Source organism: Electrophorus electricus, chromosome 10 (genome assembly GCF_041902795.1).
Source record: "Electrophorus electricus isolate QZ-2024a chromosome 10, ASM4190279v1, whole genome shotgun sequence".
Lineage (NCBI taxonomy): Eukaryota > Metazoa > Chordata > Actinopteri > Gymnotiformes > Gymnotidae > Electrophorus > Electrophorus electricus.
In genome coordinates this window covers 3,065,678-3,081,632 of record NC_137506.1, presented here as the reverse complement: position 1 = coordinate 3,081,632, position 15,955 = coordinate 3,065,678, and the positions used below count along the sequence as shown (strand labels likewise).

The 15,955-nt window shown below is 42.9% G+C and overlaps 1 protein-coding gene across 5 annotated transcripts; it reads right to left on the bottom strand.

Moving 5' to 3' along the window:
- Positions 1-59: 59 nt before the first annotated feature.
- Positions 60-11,790, bottom strand: entpd6 (ectonucleoside triphosphate diphosphohydrolase 6). 5 transcript variants are annotated; one of them, XM_081722137.1, is made up of 14 exons: positions 11,511-11,789; positions 10,670-10,980; positions 8,295-8,371; positions 8,001-8,144; positions 6,412-6,487; positions 5,105-5,140; positions 4,204-4,292; positions 3,895-3,974; positions 3,159-3,223; positions 2,410-2,511; positions 1,504-1,638; positions 1,190-1,246; positions 900-1,012; positions 60-691 (listed from the first exon to the last, which is right to left on the bottom strand). In XM_081722137.1, exons 2-14 carry the CDS (start codon positions 10,929-10,931, stop codon positions 608-610), a joined length of 1,320 nt encoding a protein of 439 aa, XP_081578263.1. In that variant the 5' UTR covers positions 10,932-10,980; positions 11,511-11,789; the 3' UTR covers positions 60-607. The 5 variants fall into 5 exon arrangements, with proteins under 5 accessions (XP_081578263.1, XP_026873630.2, XP_026873631.2 ...); XM_027017829.3 differs by having other exon boundaries at positions 11,622-11,789; XM_027017830.3 differs by having other exon boundaries at positions 2,410-2,508; positions 11,622-11,789.
- Between the last annotated feature and the right edge of the window lie 4,165 nt (positions 11,791-15,955).

Genomic DNA, 15,955 nt, shown 5'->3' with positions numbered 1-15,955 from the left:
CAAGTTCTCCTTCAAGGGTTATGTCAAATGGGGGTGGGGTTGCTTAAAAGAAAAAGTCATTACAAGGTACTAATCTTTTCAGTTTTATGATTAAAAAGAGACACCGGTAGAGTACGATATGCTTCAAGTTACAAACATCACATTCCATCCTGCAGCTTACCAAAAACCGAACATTCAGAGGGGTGTGTGTGTGTGTGTGTGTGTGTGTGTGTGTGTGTGTGTCTATATATATATATATATATATAAACTCATTCTGTATGAAGTCCGTGGGCAACAAAACCAATACAATCATCCAAGAATACAAAGAACAATGGCCACAGGAGTGTCATTTGTCTGTGTGCAGTAGTTCAAAAGTAAGTGCGAATGTGTGAACGTTTGCCCACAAGCTGACTGAAGATCAGTTCCTGCCTTACACATCTTCAGGATTACAAGTGCACCAAAAGACTAGAGCGGATTCTACATCTTTTCTCCGATGATTACTAAGTAGGACCAAAGACTGGGTTAAAAGTGAGGCAGAACTGTAGGATCAGAGATGTTCATTCCCCTCAGCGTTGAAGGGGCAGGTCACTTGGTCCGGACATTCCTCTCCCTTGTCTCCTGGATCCAGTTAATGTAAGAGGAGGGACTCGATGTAGTAGAATGTGGCCCCTAAGGCCCAGCTGGTCTCCACGTCGTTGATCGTCCTGGCCAGCTAAAACACACATGCACTAGTCAACTTCTGTTCTAAAAGCAGAAAGCCGAGGACACACACACACACACACACACACACACGTGCCCCAGCAGGATGGGTCTTCCTGACAAATGTATGGCTGGTGCAGTACTTAAACCAAGACATAGTGACTCATTAAAGACAGACCAGGACCAGTTGAAGAACGTGTGTGTGTGTGTGTGTGTCAGACCTTAAACTCCTTGTCCTGGGGGAAGCCGAGCTCCTGCAGGAGCACTGAGATGTAGGTGAGGTCCAGGCACAGGAAGGGGTTGTCTCCGGAACCAGCCTCCATGTTCCTACACACTATACATCAGACCAAGAGTTTACCTCACCATGGCCGTAACGTGACATGGGAAGCTAACGTTTATGGGTCTTAGACATTAAAAGACATTAGAATCTGCGTCACTACCCAGCTACTCAGGGGCCGTCTCGTGTGTGCTACACGTGATGGAAACAGACAGCACACACAGATGGTTGTACCTGTTTTGGCGCCTTCAACGTAGTTGCTCAACCTGATGGAGCCGCCGGTATTCCCGTCTGAGACGGAAAGAAAGACGTTAACGGCCTTAGTAAGTCATGCAGATAGACACGGTTGCCACCAACCGAGCTCCTGGAGGTCTGACGTCCTGAAGGCTTCACCTCCAACCCAAATCTAAAGCACCCAAGACGATTGTTTCTTGGATCCACAGTAGCGGATTAGGGTGGAAGTTAAACCCTGCAGGGCGGTAGATCTCTATGAGCGGGGTTGGAACCAAACTCTGGAGGGCGGTAGATCTGAGACACACATTCCATACCTACAAGGCCCAGATCCACCGCGCGGTCGTAGTAGTAGGAGAAGGCGTAGAACTCCATGCCCTCCTCCACTTTCTGCACCTTTTTATAGATCAACTTCTCCACTTTGCTTAGGCAGGACTCGTACATGGGTTCTCCTAGATCACAAAACGTGATTGGTCCAACCAGGGCCGAGCACTTCAGAACATGAGCGCCACAACCCAAAATGGCGCGCAGCAGTGGCCGAGGTTCCCGTTTCACATGAGATTATAAACTAAGGGTGGCTCTTGTAACTTCGCCGGTCCTCCTCATTTCCTTGCCTGCCTTTCTCGGCTAGACGGATTTACAGATGCATCCGTACTCTCCATCACTTGTCTTTTTACGGATCTGCCGTGCAGCGTTTTAATCCCATACCCATCACGACGTGCGTGCCGCCGTTGATGGCTTATTCAGTCTGAAGACGCGCGTGTGAAACGGGATTGAGATTAATCTGAGCCTTTACAGCGGCACACGACAAATTGAACATAAATGGGCCAATTAATAGATCACTGCATAAAACGTGGAGACGCAAAACAAAGTTGAAAATAAAACGTCGCGTTTAAACTGAACTGGACGAGCCTGGGGATGGAGATTTCAAAGCGTAGGCACGCGTCACGTGCAGCGCACGCTCCTTTCTTTTCTCTGCCCTCGACACCTACGAGCACATTTAGAGAACGGACACATCCTTAAAGATGGTGTCACGTGCTTGGTCTCCGGGTCACGGGCTGGAAGTGGCAGGACAATGGAATCGAAGACGCAGCGATTGGTGTTACGAGATCCACCCTAAATGGATATTCAAGAGTTAATTCACTACAAGGGATTTTGGGTGAGCATAAACGTTCAGGGTGAGCTGACGTATGACTGAGCGAGAACGGCACTCTGGAACGTACCTGCTTTCTGACCCTTCAGCATGTAGATGACCTCTGCATGTTCCCACTGGCCTGCGTAGTCCGGAGCCAGACACGGACTCATCAGCTCATGACTGCCCTCTACTGGAAGAAACACAACAGCATCAAAACACCAGGTCCCTGAAATGGCACAATGAAGGGTTCCTAATATCTTTTCTGATGCAACACAAAGTCAACATCTACAATTTTCAGGAGCGAGTGTTTTGTGCAATTCTGGATTCATCAGCGGAGTTCCGGTACACGACTGTTAACACGTGACAGACGTGACCAGATGCTACGATTGCACCATGGATTAATTGCTCAACGCTCCAAACGCATTAGGCATGACTACAATTCTGAGAGTGCAACAACCACAAGTGGCACAATACTGCCATCCTGTGGACATTCATATCATCTACAGAGATAACCTAGCAACAACTGCCATCCAACTGACACACACACACACAGAGACACAGAGACACAGACACAGACACAGACACAGAGACACACAGACACACACAACTTGCATGACAACTGCGACCAACTAAACAAAGAAATCATATTAAAACTTCCAAGTGTATGGAGCACAAATCCAAGCCCTGAACCGCATGCCCAGGGACTAAATCGCCACAGCAGCTGACCTCAAAGGCATTAATCTTCAGCGTTATTAAGGGATTAAGTAATGTCTTATTTAGCAGAGGCGAATGAGGTCTGTAGAAGCCAAAGATGAGCAGAGACCGAAGAGCACATACCAGGCTGTCCCTCCAACCCCCCCAACACAGCAAGCCTTGCAGACATCAACCCCAAACCCAGGTAGCTAGAGAGCGAGCGAGAGAGAGAGAGGGAGGGAAAGGGAGAAAGAGGGAGGGAGAGAGAGAGAGAGAGAGAGAGAGGGAGGGAGGGAGGGAGAGGAAGAGAGAGGGTAATTATTATTCATTTAAGCATTTTACATATTACTAACTGATACAAATATGCAGCCTCAGACATACAGTCATATCAGTCAGTGCACATCATTTATGTTTTCCTGGTGCATCCTGGGTCTTGCTGTAATCTGCACGTTTACTGTGGCACGCTGCACCCGATTCAGGGGTTTGCGTCTCAGCTTTGCTGTGTGCTGCCAGTGCTTGGGCTTCATTATCTGCCTCCCTTTAGATGCCTTGCAGTCTGATCAGTTTTTCCAACGGTCTGATGTTGCCTGTAAGCAGCACTGAGCACTCCTGTCGTGCTGTGCTTGGGTTGTGTTGTAATATTCTTATGAAGTGTTTTGCTGTGCTGTGTTTGGGTTACACATTAGCCTCAGTTGTACAACAGTTGGGATAATGTAATGACCCAAGAACCAGCTCTGAGCTCAATAAAGACCCCAGAACAAACTGTGAGCACAGTAACATGCCCAAAACCAACTCTGAGCCCAGAAAATACCCCAGAAACACCTCTGAGCTCAGTACAACATGGCCCAGGTGAGAGTGTTTCAAGTCCCACCCCCTTTACCTGTGTGAGTAGAGGGTGTGGCTACTGTTGAACATCTGAAACGATTTCACATAATCGAATGGCGACATCTGAATGGTTTTCTGTGGAGAATCACAACACAGACAGCAACTAAATACAAACAACTCTGTCTCCCTGTGATGGTCTCTCTCTCTCTCTCTCTCTCTCTCTCTCTCTCTCTCAGCATAACACAGAAGGTCATCGTAACAGTCTGAGTGAAACATGGATTCATTATGAGGTAATACCGTGGAGTGCGAGAGAGTGAGTGAGTGAGTGTGTGTGTGTGTGTGTGTGTGTGTGTGTGTGTCACACCTCATCCTGTGGTGAGAAGGTGATCTGGGTGGAGCCGCCCCCCAGGTCCAGCATTCCGACTGTGGGAATTTCAGACCCAGGAAGGCTGCCTGGTAAAGGTTAAAGAGAGAGAGGGGAGGAGAGGGGTTAAGGAGAGAGAGACAGAAAGGATAAAGAGAGAGACAGGTTCAGAATAGAGAGAGAGAGAGAGAGAGAGAGAGAGAGAGAGAGAGAGAGAGAGAGAGAGAGAGAGAGGCTGGTTTAGGCGGCATGGTGACTGCTGAATTTTGAAGTAACAAGGCCAATAACAGGTCATAATCATAAGAGTTCCTGTTCCTGTTCTCGCGGCAAGTCTGCTCAGAAACGGAACGAGACCCGGGGCAGGGTCAGGTCATGGGTCAGAAAGGTCACAGAAGGATGACCTCTCCCTACCCCAGAATGACCCATAGGCACAAAAGAGTAAACATCTATGGTCGGTACATAGTAGTGGGTAACAACACTGGCTCTATAGCACGGGACCAAGCCCAAGTCTGGGCATGAACAACCACATTACGCCAATAAGATTCCTTGGGCTAGACTTCTAACACGACATTTCCACCTTGGTTGGAACTGTAAGCATTTAACAGAGCAACATACGATAACGCTTCGTTGTGTGGAATCGGCTTTTAAGAGCCATTTAAAGAAAAAAAAGCCGTGCAGAAGAACAAACTGGACATGGAGAGCCAACGTTTCAGCCCAGACAAGTTCGCACTTCCTCCACAGACGTAGGGAATCAGCTCGGTTTTTCTGGTCCTTCGTCTTTAGCGAGACCCCTTCGGTCGTAACGGAAGAGGACGTTTCCTGCTCGGTTCCAGGCACGTAACGCAGCAGAGGTCGTCACAAGGACGATCGGAGTTATGGGAAAGAGTAACTGCATTCTCACCTAATAAAAAGTTGACGGTGATCCAAGCAAAGACCCCTGTGTGGAAAAAGAAAAAAACAATTCCAAATATTAGCATTTGTTTGTGTTTTGTGTGTACAATCACATGGTGATATGTCTCTCTTTCTATGCATTGTTAAGGACTCCTGTACACACTGCTTTTAGAAGGAATGTATATTAATATGCATACTTTTAAGGCCTATTCTAAGTGGCATCATACGACTTTTGTTAAAATGACAAATTACAGCGTCACAATATATCGTTCGTTCGTCAATATTGCAACACTGACCTGAATCCTGACTAGTGCCAGACATTTAAGCATCTCTGCGTGTTTCAGTAACTCACATGGTCCAACTAGCATAAATACTTTCATAGCAAATAACACAGGCCAAATCACGTTACACTAAGGAGTCAATACCATGTTTTCAACATATGGCAATGCATATCCAAAACGCAACACATGGCCATATAATCGTGATGCGGTCCTTTCTTCCATATCGTTCAGCCCTACCCCAAACCGTTACGAATTGCTGTAAACTGAAACAAAGATAAAAAGTTCAGGGTAGTAGCTGTGGTCACAACAATCACTTAGGGGACATACATACATTAACACTCTTTCGCCATGCTGAGAAAGAAATGCAGACACGCAAACCGCGATCGAACATCAGATTTCACGGCCCGCATTCCTGCTTTTCCTCTGACCCAACAGCGAAGGAGGCGGCGGTGCATCCCAGTTTAAAAACGCTTCTGCCACAAATTAAAATTCCTTCCTGCATCCACGGGTCAATTTTTAGACGCGTTTTAAAGATGACGCGCGTCCTGACGCTCGACAAATTAACGGCAGACAATCCGTCTGCAGAGATTACGTAGAGGCATTATCCGTGGCGCTCGTAATTGCGTCGGAGGACTACTTTAGAGGTCTGGATTTAGGCAATATTTACTGCCGCGGGCGCTCTAATCTCCGATCTGCGCCGCGCGTCTTTGCGCCGGGAGGCGGAACTTGGTAAGGCGACGGGGTCCGAGTGACCGGAGGGTCACGCATCTCTACAGCTGGAGGAGCCCCCATTGCTAACTTCATGCTGCCAGGATGTACAGTTTGCATAATCGTAGGAAACCAGTGACTCCAGTAGAACTTCTATTTAGGAGAAATTTTTGAAGTACTGCCAAGCTTTTAGTCTTACTTGGTCAAAGCGTCTCGATAGGTCTTGCGTCGACTTAAGAGAATTGGGTGTACAGTGTGTCGTGACATAGCGTTCTTCCTGGAGGAGCTATACAGGTGAAGAGAAGGAGGGGTAGACTGACAAACACACCTTCATCGGTACCATCCATGATTTTCACACTGTCTGGCCCATGGAGGAACGGAGATGTTCCAAACACCTCCTTCACCTGGTACAGAGAAAGACGGACAAATTGGGTGGGGGTTGGGGGGTAGACACAGAGAGGGAGAGAGTGACAGAAGACAGAAAGAAAGACACAAACCGAGAGAGAGAGAGAGAGAGAGAGAGAGAGCACTTCATCCTGCTATTGTACTGTTAATGTTATTTAATACTCAATAATAACACTGTTAATAGTAATTATAACTCACATTATTAACACAGTGTTAATCAGATATTAATCAAACATGAGGACTATTAGATTGACAGGTTGAATGACTGTAGACTCTTCCTTTGACGTGTATTGCTGTCCACTGCTGCACTACTGCTGTATGTAATAGTGCTGCCATCAGATTTAATCACTGCATTTACATCACTGGAGTTTGAAAGGTCTTCATCTCTGATGTACCTGCTACACTGTTAGTCTGTTGCACTGTGGGTTTCATACTGTACCTCAAACTTTGATGAAAAAACCTTTTGTCAAACTATGCCATGTGTAATGATGCATATCACCATGTAAAAGTAAATGTTTTTTAATGGTCTGAATTATTCCACTGCTTTGGGTTTGATACCAGAAGAAAGAAAGATGAGCCTCTTCCATTTTTCCTCTTCCTCTAAACTGCTCCTTCCAAGCCAGCCCCACCCATGATGGGGGGGGATATAAAGCCTGGGCTTGTGGGCTGGAACGGAACCAGTCCCAGAGAGGTGGGACAGAGAGCAGCCCCAATAACCCGGCGTGCACATGGCCCAGGAGGGCATACCGCCGTTCCGATCGCCCTGGTTTACCGTTGCTTTGCAAAGCACTCGTCTGTGCCCGGAGACGTTAAAATGGTGTGTGCGCTTTGAAGGAAAGCGATCCAACCTTGCTTTCTCACACACACACACACACACACACACACACACACACTCTTCTTGTGTCCTCAACTTACTGAAGAAGGAGGAAGGATAGCCTGACACAGCCCACGAACCTCAAGTATCTGTTAATATACAAGCCTGATACCAAACTGTATTCACCTGACATTATATGTACAAGCTCCGTTTGTAAAACAGCATCCGCTGAAAACAACAAAAACCTTAAAGCAATACGCTGAATGTTATACTTAAGAGGAAGGTTGAGGCACACTTGTTTAGATTAGCGTTTTATTTCTTTAAAATACTTCTACGTTGACTTTTACTTACTATTATTATTATTTTCAAACCAACACTAGCACTTTCAAATGTTTTAATTTTATTCTTTTCTATTCTTCTGTAGGCAGCTGGATTTTTCTCTATTTGTAATTGTATATTTCTGCTATGAAAGCATGGCGTGAAACTTTCTTATTAGAATTATTACTAGCTATAAAACGTCACCAAGTTATAATGTCTGTAAATATCGTTAATCTAATAATCAGACAAGCCCAGCTATTCGTCCTGAGCCGCACCTCACTGTGTGCGGACACACGACTCTGGTTAGCTTCACGTCAGCAGCAGTAACACGGCTTCCCGTCATCGACGCGGGACGGTGTCTGGGCAGGTGGAGCTCTGACCTTATCCAGGAGGCGAGTTGCCTTCTCCCCCGGGAGCAGCCGGAGTCCCGCGGTTGCTCGGAGGGCCAGGGGGGTGGAGCCCCACAGAGCGGCCGGCACTGTCGTCTTGGCGACCTCCAACAGCTGCAGAAGCCCTGCTCCTCCCTGCAACACCGTGGCACCGTCACAGGCTGAAGGGGGCGGGGCCCTGAGAAATGACTGCTCCCTTATTCGCCAAGCGCGTTAGCACCCTGGGGTTTCCTTTAAGGCTATTGGTCTGGGAGTGGGTGACCTGATTCCACTGTTCGGCCTTACCTTGTCAGGGTCATCGGCATAGGCAGACAATCCGGGTTTTATTGCTCTGAAAGTCTCGTGTGTTAATTTAGGAGCCGCTGTCAAAAGAACGCATGCATGTCACATATTAAAATGTCCGTCAAACAGATCACTTGAGACTTTGGCATTAAGAGATTTTCATTACCCATTTTGGCTAGCTTGGCTAAAAGTGAGGGCTCGTGCCTGAAGTGTTTTAGCATATTCACAGAAAACGGCCTCATTCGGTGTGGCTGCTGTGCTGTCCAGCTTAAGTAGAGTGAATGGTGGGGAGGTGTTTGCAGGCGAGTGCGTAACACATGGCAGAGGCTTAGAAAAATATGAACATAAATAGCAGGTGCTCACCATGCATCCATTATAGTCAGAATCATTGTTTAACAATAAAGCCCAAACAGGCACTTAACTGATTTAGCCTAATAAGATGAGATAATACTACTACTACTACTACTACTACTACTAATACTACTACTAATAATAATAATAATAATACACTACTACTACTACTACTACTACTAATAATAATAATAATACACTACTACTACTACTAATAATAATAATAATACACTACTACTACTACTATTAATAATAATACACTACTACTACTACACTACTACTATACTACTACTAATAATAATACACTACTACTACTACCATACTACTACGACTACTACTACTACTAATACACTACTACTACTACTATACTACTACTACTACTACTACGACTACTACTACAACTAATAATAATAATACACTACTACTACTACTATACTACTACTACTACTAATAATAATAATACACTACTACTACTACTACTACTAATACTACTACTAATAATACATTATTACTACTACTACTACTACACTACTACTAATAATAATAATACACTACTACTACTACTACTAATACTACTAATAATACATTACTACTACTACTACTACTAATAATACACTACTACTACTACTACTATACTACTACTACTAATAATAATAATAATAATACACTACTACTACTATACTACTACTACTACTAATAATAATAATAATACACTACCACTACTACTACTACTAATAATAATACACTACTACTACTACTATACTACTACTAATAATAATAATAATAATACACTATTACTACTACTATTAATAATAATACACTACTACTACTACACTACTACTAAACTACTAATAATGATAATACACTATTACTATACTACTACTACTACTACTACTACTACAATACTACTACTACTACTAATAATAATACACTATTACTATACTACTACTACTACTACTACTAATAATAATAATAATACACTACTACTACTACTACTACTACTGCTACTACTACTACTACAACAATACTACTACTACTACTACTACTACTACTACTACTAATAATAATAATAATAATACACCACTACTACTACTACTAATAATAATAATAACAATAATAATACTACACTACCACCACTACTATTACTACTACTACTACTAATAATAATAATACACTATTACTACTAATAATAATAAACTACTACCATACTACTACTACTACTACTACTACTAAGAATAATAATACACTACTACTACTACTAATAATAATAATAATAACAATAATACAATACCACTACTACTACTACTACTACTACTAATAATAATAATACACTACTACTACTATTCCTACTACTACTAGTAATAGTACTACTACTACAACTACTACTAGTAATAATACACTACCACTACTACTACTACTACTACTACTACTACTAATAATAATAAGTTATCCTAATCAGATAATACGAATAATAATAATAATAATAATAATGATTTATCCTAATATTATTGTTGTTGTTGTTGTTGTTAGTATTGACAACAACAACAACAACAATAATAATCCCAATAAGATGAGATAATAATAATAATAATAATAATAATATCATCATCATCATCATCATCAACATGGTCATCTGATTAGGATAAATCATCATCATCATCATTATTATTATTATTGTTATTATTATTCATAATAATAATAATAAGAAGAAGAAGATCAGATAGTAAGCCCTAGGCAGGAAGCTGCTAAAAGTAACTTCAGGCTTTGTAAGTCCAATACAGAGAGACAAACAGAGCAGAGCTGTATTCACCTGAACTAGCATAATATCACGAGCCAGTCTAACTAGACTACCGAACATGTGAAGTGCTGGTAATTAACTGTTTTAACTACAATCATAACTGAGGTGGGTGTGGGTGTGTGCGGGCCTATTAAACTAAAACAACAATCTTCCCATTCTTGCACACTTTAAAATCTACAAGCATGGGTTACCACTGATTCGAAAGTTGAGGAGCAACGTTTAACCTTACCATTTGGCTCCAGTTTAAACTGGAATACGTGAATTCTAGTCCCCGTGCTTCCAGCGTCAAACATAATGCCGTACTGGAAGCTTTGGCCAGGCACCTCTGCCGTGGTGGGTCCCTTCTGATGGTCTGCTCTTTCCAGATACTCCAGCACTGGCATGGACACTAGTGTGTTCCTGTTGTCGTTACGGCGTTTGATATAAGTGAGGTACAACACCACGCAGCCCGCTAAGAGAAAGACTACGGCTAATTTAGGGACCTTCATCATGAAAGTGTGTGGTTTATAGAGTAGGGCTTCCCTCAGGGTCGCTCACTACCTGTTGACACAAACACAGATATCGACTCGTCACAGGGAGAGCGATTAAAATCTTAAGGGCCAGTTTCCCATATCCAGACTACATCTGAACTAAAATCTAGACCAGACTAGACTAATTCTCCAATATTATACATCATTGGCCCTGCAGTGTAGTCTATGCCCAGGAAACCAACCAATAATGCATCTTAAACCCTACACATTGTTGGTCAGTCCGCTTTGACATTAGTTGGCTGGCTAGCTAATGTATATTTACCAGCCTCATTTAAGAGGGTTAAACATTAGTCTTCAGGTCAAGGTAGATTCTAGGGCTGTCCTCCTCCACCTAATTTAGCTAGCCTGCTTATCATATACGAGATCAACACAAAAAACAGTAGCACTACCCATTTAAATATGTATGGACATTGATATTAATATTAGATGGACCGATTAATAGTTTTAGTCTACCTTGGCTGCTACTAATAATAGAGAACCTGTCTGTCTAGCTGTCTAACTATACTACTGGTATCAGATTAAAATCAATCGTCTATTAACCTGCTGTACGTAGTTTTGACTTGTCGCAGATGAAACCCATCGTCTGTTAAACTGCTGTACCTAGTTCTGATTTGTCTCAGATGAAACCCATCGTCTGTTAAACTGCTGTACCTAGTTCTGAATTGCCGGATCACGCGTCCTCTTCGGGGTAGGTCCACGGCTGGCGTGATCGCCATCGTAATTCACCACATAAGACACATTCACCGCAGAAACTTTCCTCGGCGCTCCAGCGATCAAAAGCTGTCCGGGTCTCGCTTTGATGGCGTCACGTGCGACGATGACGTGGCCGCGAAAACGCTCGCTCGGCTCGTTCGGCCTCTGACGTCACGAAAACGTTCCCTCGCCAAAAGCGCGGGGTGCCGTGCAAGGCGCGCATGCGCGCTAGGCCTCTACAGGCCACGGGCCAAAGGCGGCACGACATGTCGTAACAAATACGTGGTCACGAAATGGGCAAGAACCAGTGGACTGTTGCTGGAAACGGAGAAATTCTAAAGATATTAAGATAAAATCATGAAAAGATTTGACAAACATGTCTGGGTGTTGAAAATGTTCTCAATATTTACTGTGGGGACTACTAAAAACCTATGTGATTTTTGGTGCGGCAGTTTTTCTTCTTTTATTTCTTATGTTTTATTTATATATGTATTTATTTATTGCCCGGGAGTGTATATAGCTAGCTTGTTTTCACTTACTGCATTGTAATTGAGGCAGTTTTGGTCTCGTCTGCCCCACCTCAGGACACATTGCATCAGTAGGAATAGCACTAATTGCTTTGTAGAACAGGTCAGTTTAACAACATCTTCATCTATGGAATAGGAACTTAGAACCAAGTAGCTTAATTTTGATTGGTTCTTTGACTCAAGTTTAAAAACTACAAAAGTGCAGACTGAGCAACAGGTTTTAAATGCATCAAGTTGTTTTTCAGTTTTAAAAGCCTGGTTTTCCGCATCATTTTCTTCTCTCTTTACCTCTATTGAGACACTCAAGAGCCAATTACTGACACATTGTGCCGCTGTCAATATGGCACCAGCTGGTCTCCCCGAGAGCTCATGCCAGGGGCGTCCCGCCTCCCCGAACCTAAGCTTTGTTAAGGGTTACTGGCCAAAGACAGCATTGCCTGACCCTCAGCTCTTCTCCATTCTTTGCCTCAATTAACCATCATTAGGCCTGATATATGTGTCAATCAGTGTTCACCGTGATTTAGCATTCGACGCCAGGCTTGCAAGACCCAATGCACCAATGCATGAATATATATATATATGTGTGTGTCCAGGATGGCCCATATTGAGTGGCTCAGTCGGGTGGGCTGAGAGGAGTGGGAGGAGTTCTGAGTTTTATTGATAATCGGTTGAACCTCCTTATGCGGGGTGTCTGTGAGCGTACAGAGAAGAGGCCATATGGTCTGGTTTGGGGCGTGTGCGTTCCTCCCTATCTAGGGCACATGCTCCAGAGGGCGTCGATTGCCTTGTGATGCCTTTCTTTCTTATCAAAGATCAATGTAGGCAGATCGAAGGGAGGGGGGTCCCCCCCCCCCTCCTCCCCTCCTCAAACTGTTGCTCTCTGAGGATGCACAGACCCCCCCCCCCCCCCCCCCCCAATCTGGACACACACGGGTTCACCCATTATCTGTGACAGCCATTAGAGAGTTAAACCGGCAGTCTGAGCAGAGAATACTGTCTCCACACCCCTGTCCCACCCCGGAATAAATGACCCCTCTTCCTCGCATTGTTGTTCTGCACTATTAATTGGCAGTTTTTATGTGGTAATTTACAGGGCTGCGCAAACGTATTGAAGAGTGTGTGCGTTTGTGTGTTTGTGTGTGTGTGTGTGTGTGTGTGTGTGTGTGTGTGTTTCCAGCTGCTACATATGTTTATGTAGGTTTAGGAAAAAGGTTCTGAGAAATTCATATTATTTCTCACTGCATCCAAAATCTTTTTTTTAAATGCTTTGCTTACCTGAGACACCAATTTAAATAAAGACTTAAAAGGATTTCTGCATGTGCATAGCTTGTAAGGGGCCAGTCAACCGGTGTGACTGACACTGGGCAGGATATTAGTTCTGCTTTGCTGGTGACATGCTAACCTGTAATGTTAGTTTTAATTCATTGTTAAATGTGCATAGTATTGTAGAACTTTTCAATAGTGTGCATCCATTTACATATACTCATGAGTTGGCAAGCCCTGAGCTTTAAACAAACAAACAAATAAATAAATATTAAGTCAAATGAATTCAATTTTGTAGATTTTTTATGTGCCATGTAAGTAAATTTTTCTCATAATAGCTTGATTTCATCTGCCATTCAGATGGCTCCAAGCAGTCCAGTCCCATAGGAAGAAGCTTTATCCAGTTTTATTGCATATTTGGTACAGGACCTTACAGAGACGCACAGTTACCTTGGGCTCTATATCAGTAGGACCGGTCCATGTTGGGAAAATTATTTTATTCCTGGCATCTTAATTATGTGCATAATAATTATGCATAATAATCCAGCGTGATTAGGCTGCTTGTTTCATTATTTATTTTTATTCCATTTTAGTGACATTTGCATGAATCTCTTAAAATTAAAAAAAGTCACATGAGAAATTAAGCCAATTCTCCAGACATTCTCTGGATGGACAAATGAGATAACCTTACCAAAATAATTCATTTTTTCATGCTGTAACTGATCTCTAATTCACTGCCATCTTGGTTTGCCTGATGTGTTTACACATTGTTCCAAAACTGTTTTTAAAAAAAACCTAAATTGTTAAATTGTTGATTTTGCATAGAATATGCCTTTAAGAAAAAGACGCTAACAGGTTTTGGTTGAATTTCTCAGGTGGTGTTTAAGGAAATAAATATGATTTACATACCCAAAATAATAATGATATGCGCTTGGAACATAAAGCCCCTTATGTGTGGCGCTTAACACAGTCAGTCAGTACTTATATGTGTGTCCTGCATTAACTCACTGTGTTAACTCACTCACATTTCATAAAACATAGATTAGTGCAGACATTCACATCCATTATCTAATCCAGAGAGAACTGAGGATTTATGAGATGAAAGTGGAATCTTCTATTAATAATTATTCTAATACACTTATTTTGAATTATGTCTGGTAATCCTCATTACAAGGTCAGGTGGAGTGGCTATGCATCATATATATATGTGTGTTTATGCATAACAAATGGTGGAGGCTCTGATGGTGAGGTTACATAAACACATTACTCCGTGGATTAAACGATTACAAGCTTTGCTAAGATTTCTGCCTGCAAAATTTTAAAAAGGGGGCTTAATTTGCTAGGATATTTTAGGCCAGTAGCCACGGTTTGATTCTGGCTTTCTTATTGCTGGGAACACAGAACTGTATATTTGCATGTCCTATATTTTGAAAATGTACATCTTTTTTTTCAGTCGCTTTGGTGCCCATCTCAAATCATCATTAACTTTTGCAAAACAGTAAAAGTATTTCTCGAAACAATTCATACAAATAGCAGCACAGAACGGATTACCTGCAAAAGCGTGTAACTTGTTAACTTGCTCAAAATCCTTAGATTTTGTCTCAAAAGTAAATATCTTTGTCAGTGAGCATGTCTGTGCCATCAGAAAGGCTTTGAAAGAATGTCCTTGTGTCATTGTTTATGAACAAGGTGTTCAAAATACTGAGGTAACAAAAAGAGTGTTTACAGGAAAAAGAGGTTTAAACACTGAATTAGACATATTAATAACATAAAACATGCGGAAGTACGGAGATTCTGTGTCCTTTCAGGATGATTTGTGTACAGGGCAAAGGATTCTGGGTAAGCTTCAGCAGACCTCAGTTTCAGATAAATTCTCTCTCCACCAGGCTCAGGATGGTATAGAAAAACTTCTTTCATGATGAGGTCAAGAAAAGTCTTCTCTAGGAATGTGGTGGTAACGGGTTCCAACTGGTGTGGGTGTTGAATAGCAGTTTGCATATATGGACTAATGTATGGTTTGGATGTAATAGTGGCAAACGCAAACACTAATACGTAAAGGAAGGTGGAGTGAATACATAATCACACAAGACTGCACTTTTCTGTGTAGCATATATCAATGTCAACAATACAGTTACACATTATTGAATGTAGCGTTCATGTTTGTGTTTTTACTGTTTGTGCTGTAATTTGACAGTCCATGTCATTGTGGTACTGAAAAGAAAGGCAAGGCTGTGGTAGAACACTCCCCCGATACACTCCCCCGATACACTCCCCCGATACACACTCCCCTGATACACACTCCCCCTGATACACACTCCCCCGATACACACTCCCCCGATACACACTCCCCCGATACACACTCCCCCGATACACTCCCCCTGATACACTCCCCCGATACACACTCCCCCGATACACACTCCCCCTGATACACACTCCCCCGATACACACTCCCCCGATACACACTCCCCCTGATACACACTCCCCCGATACACACTCCCCCGA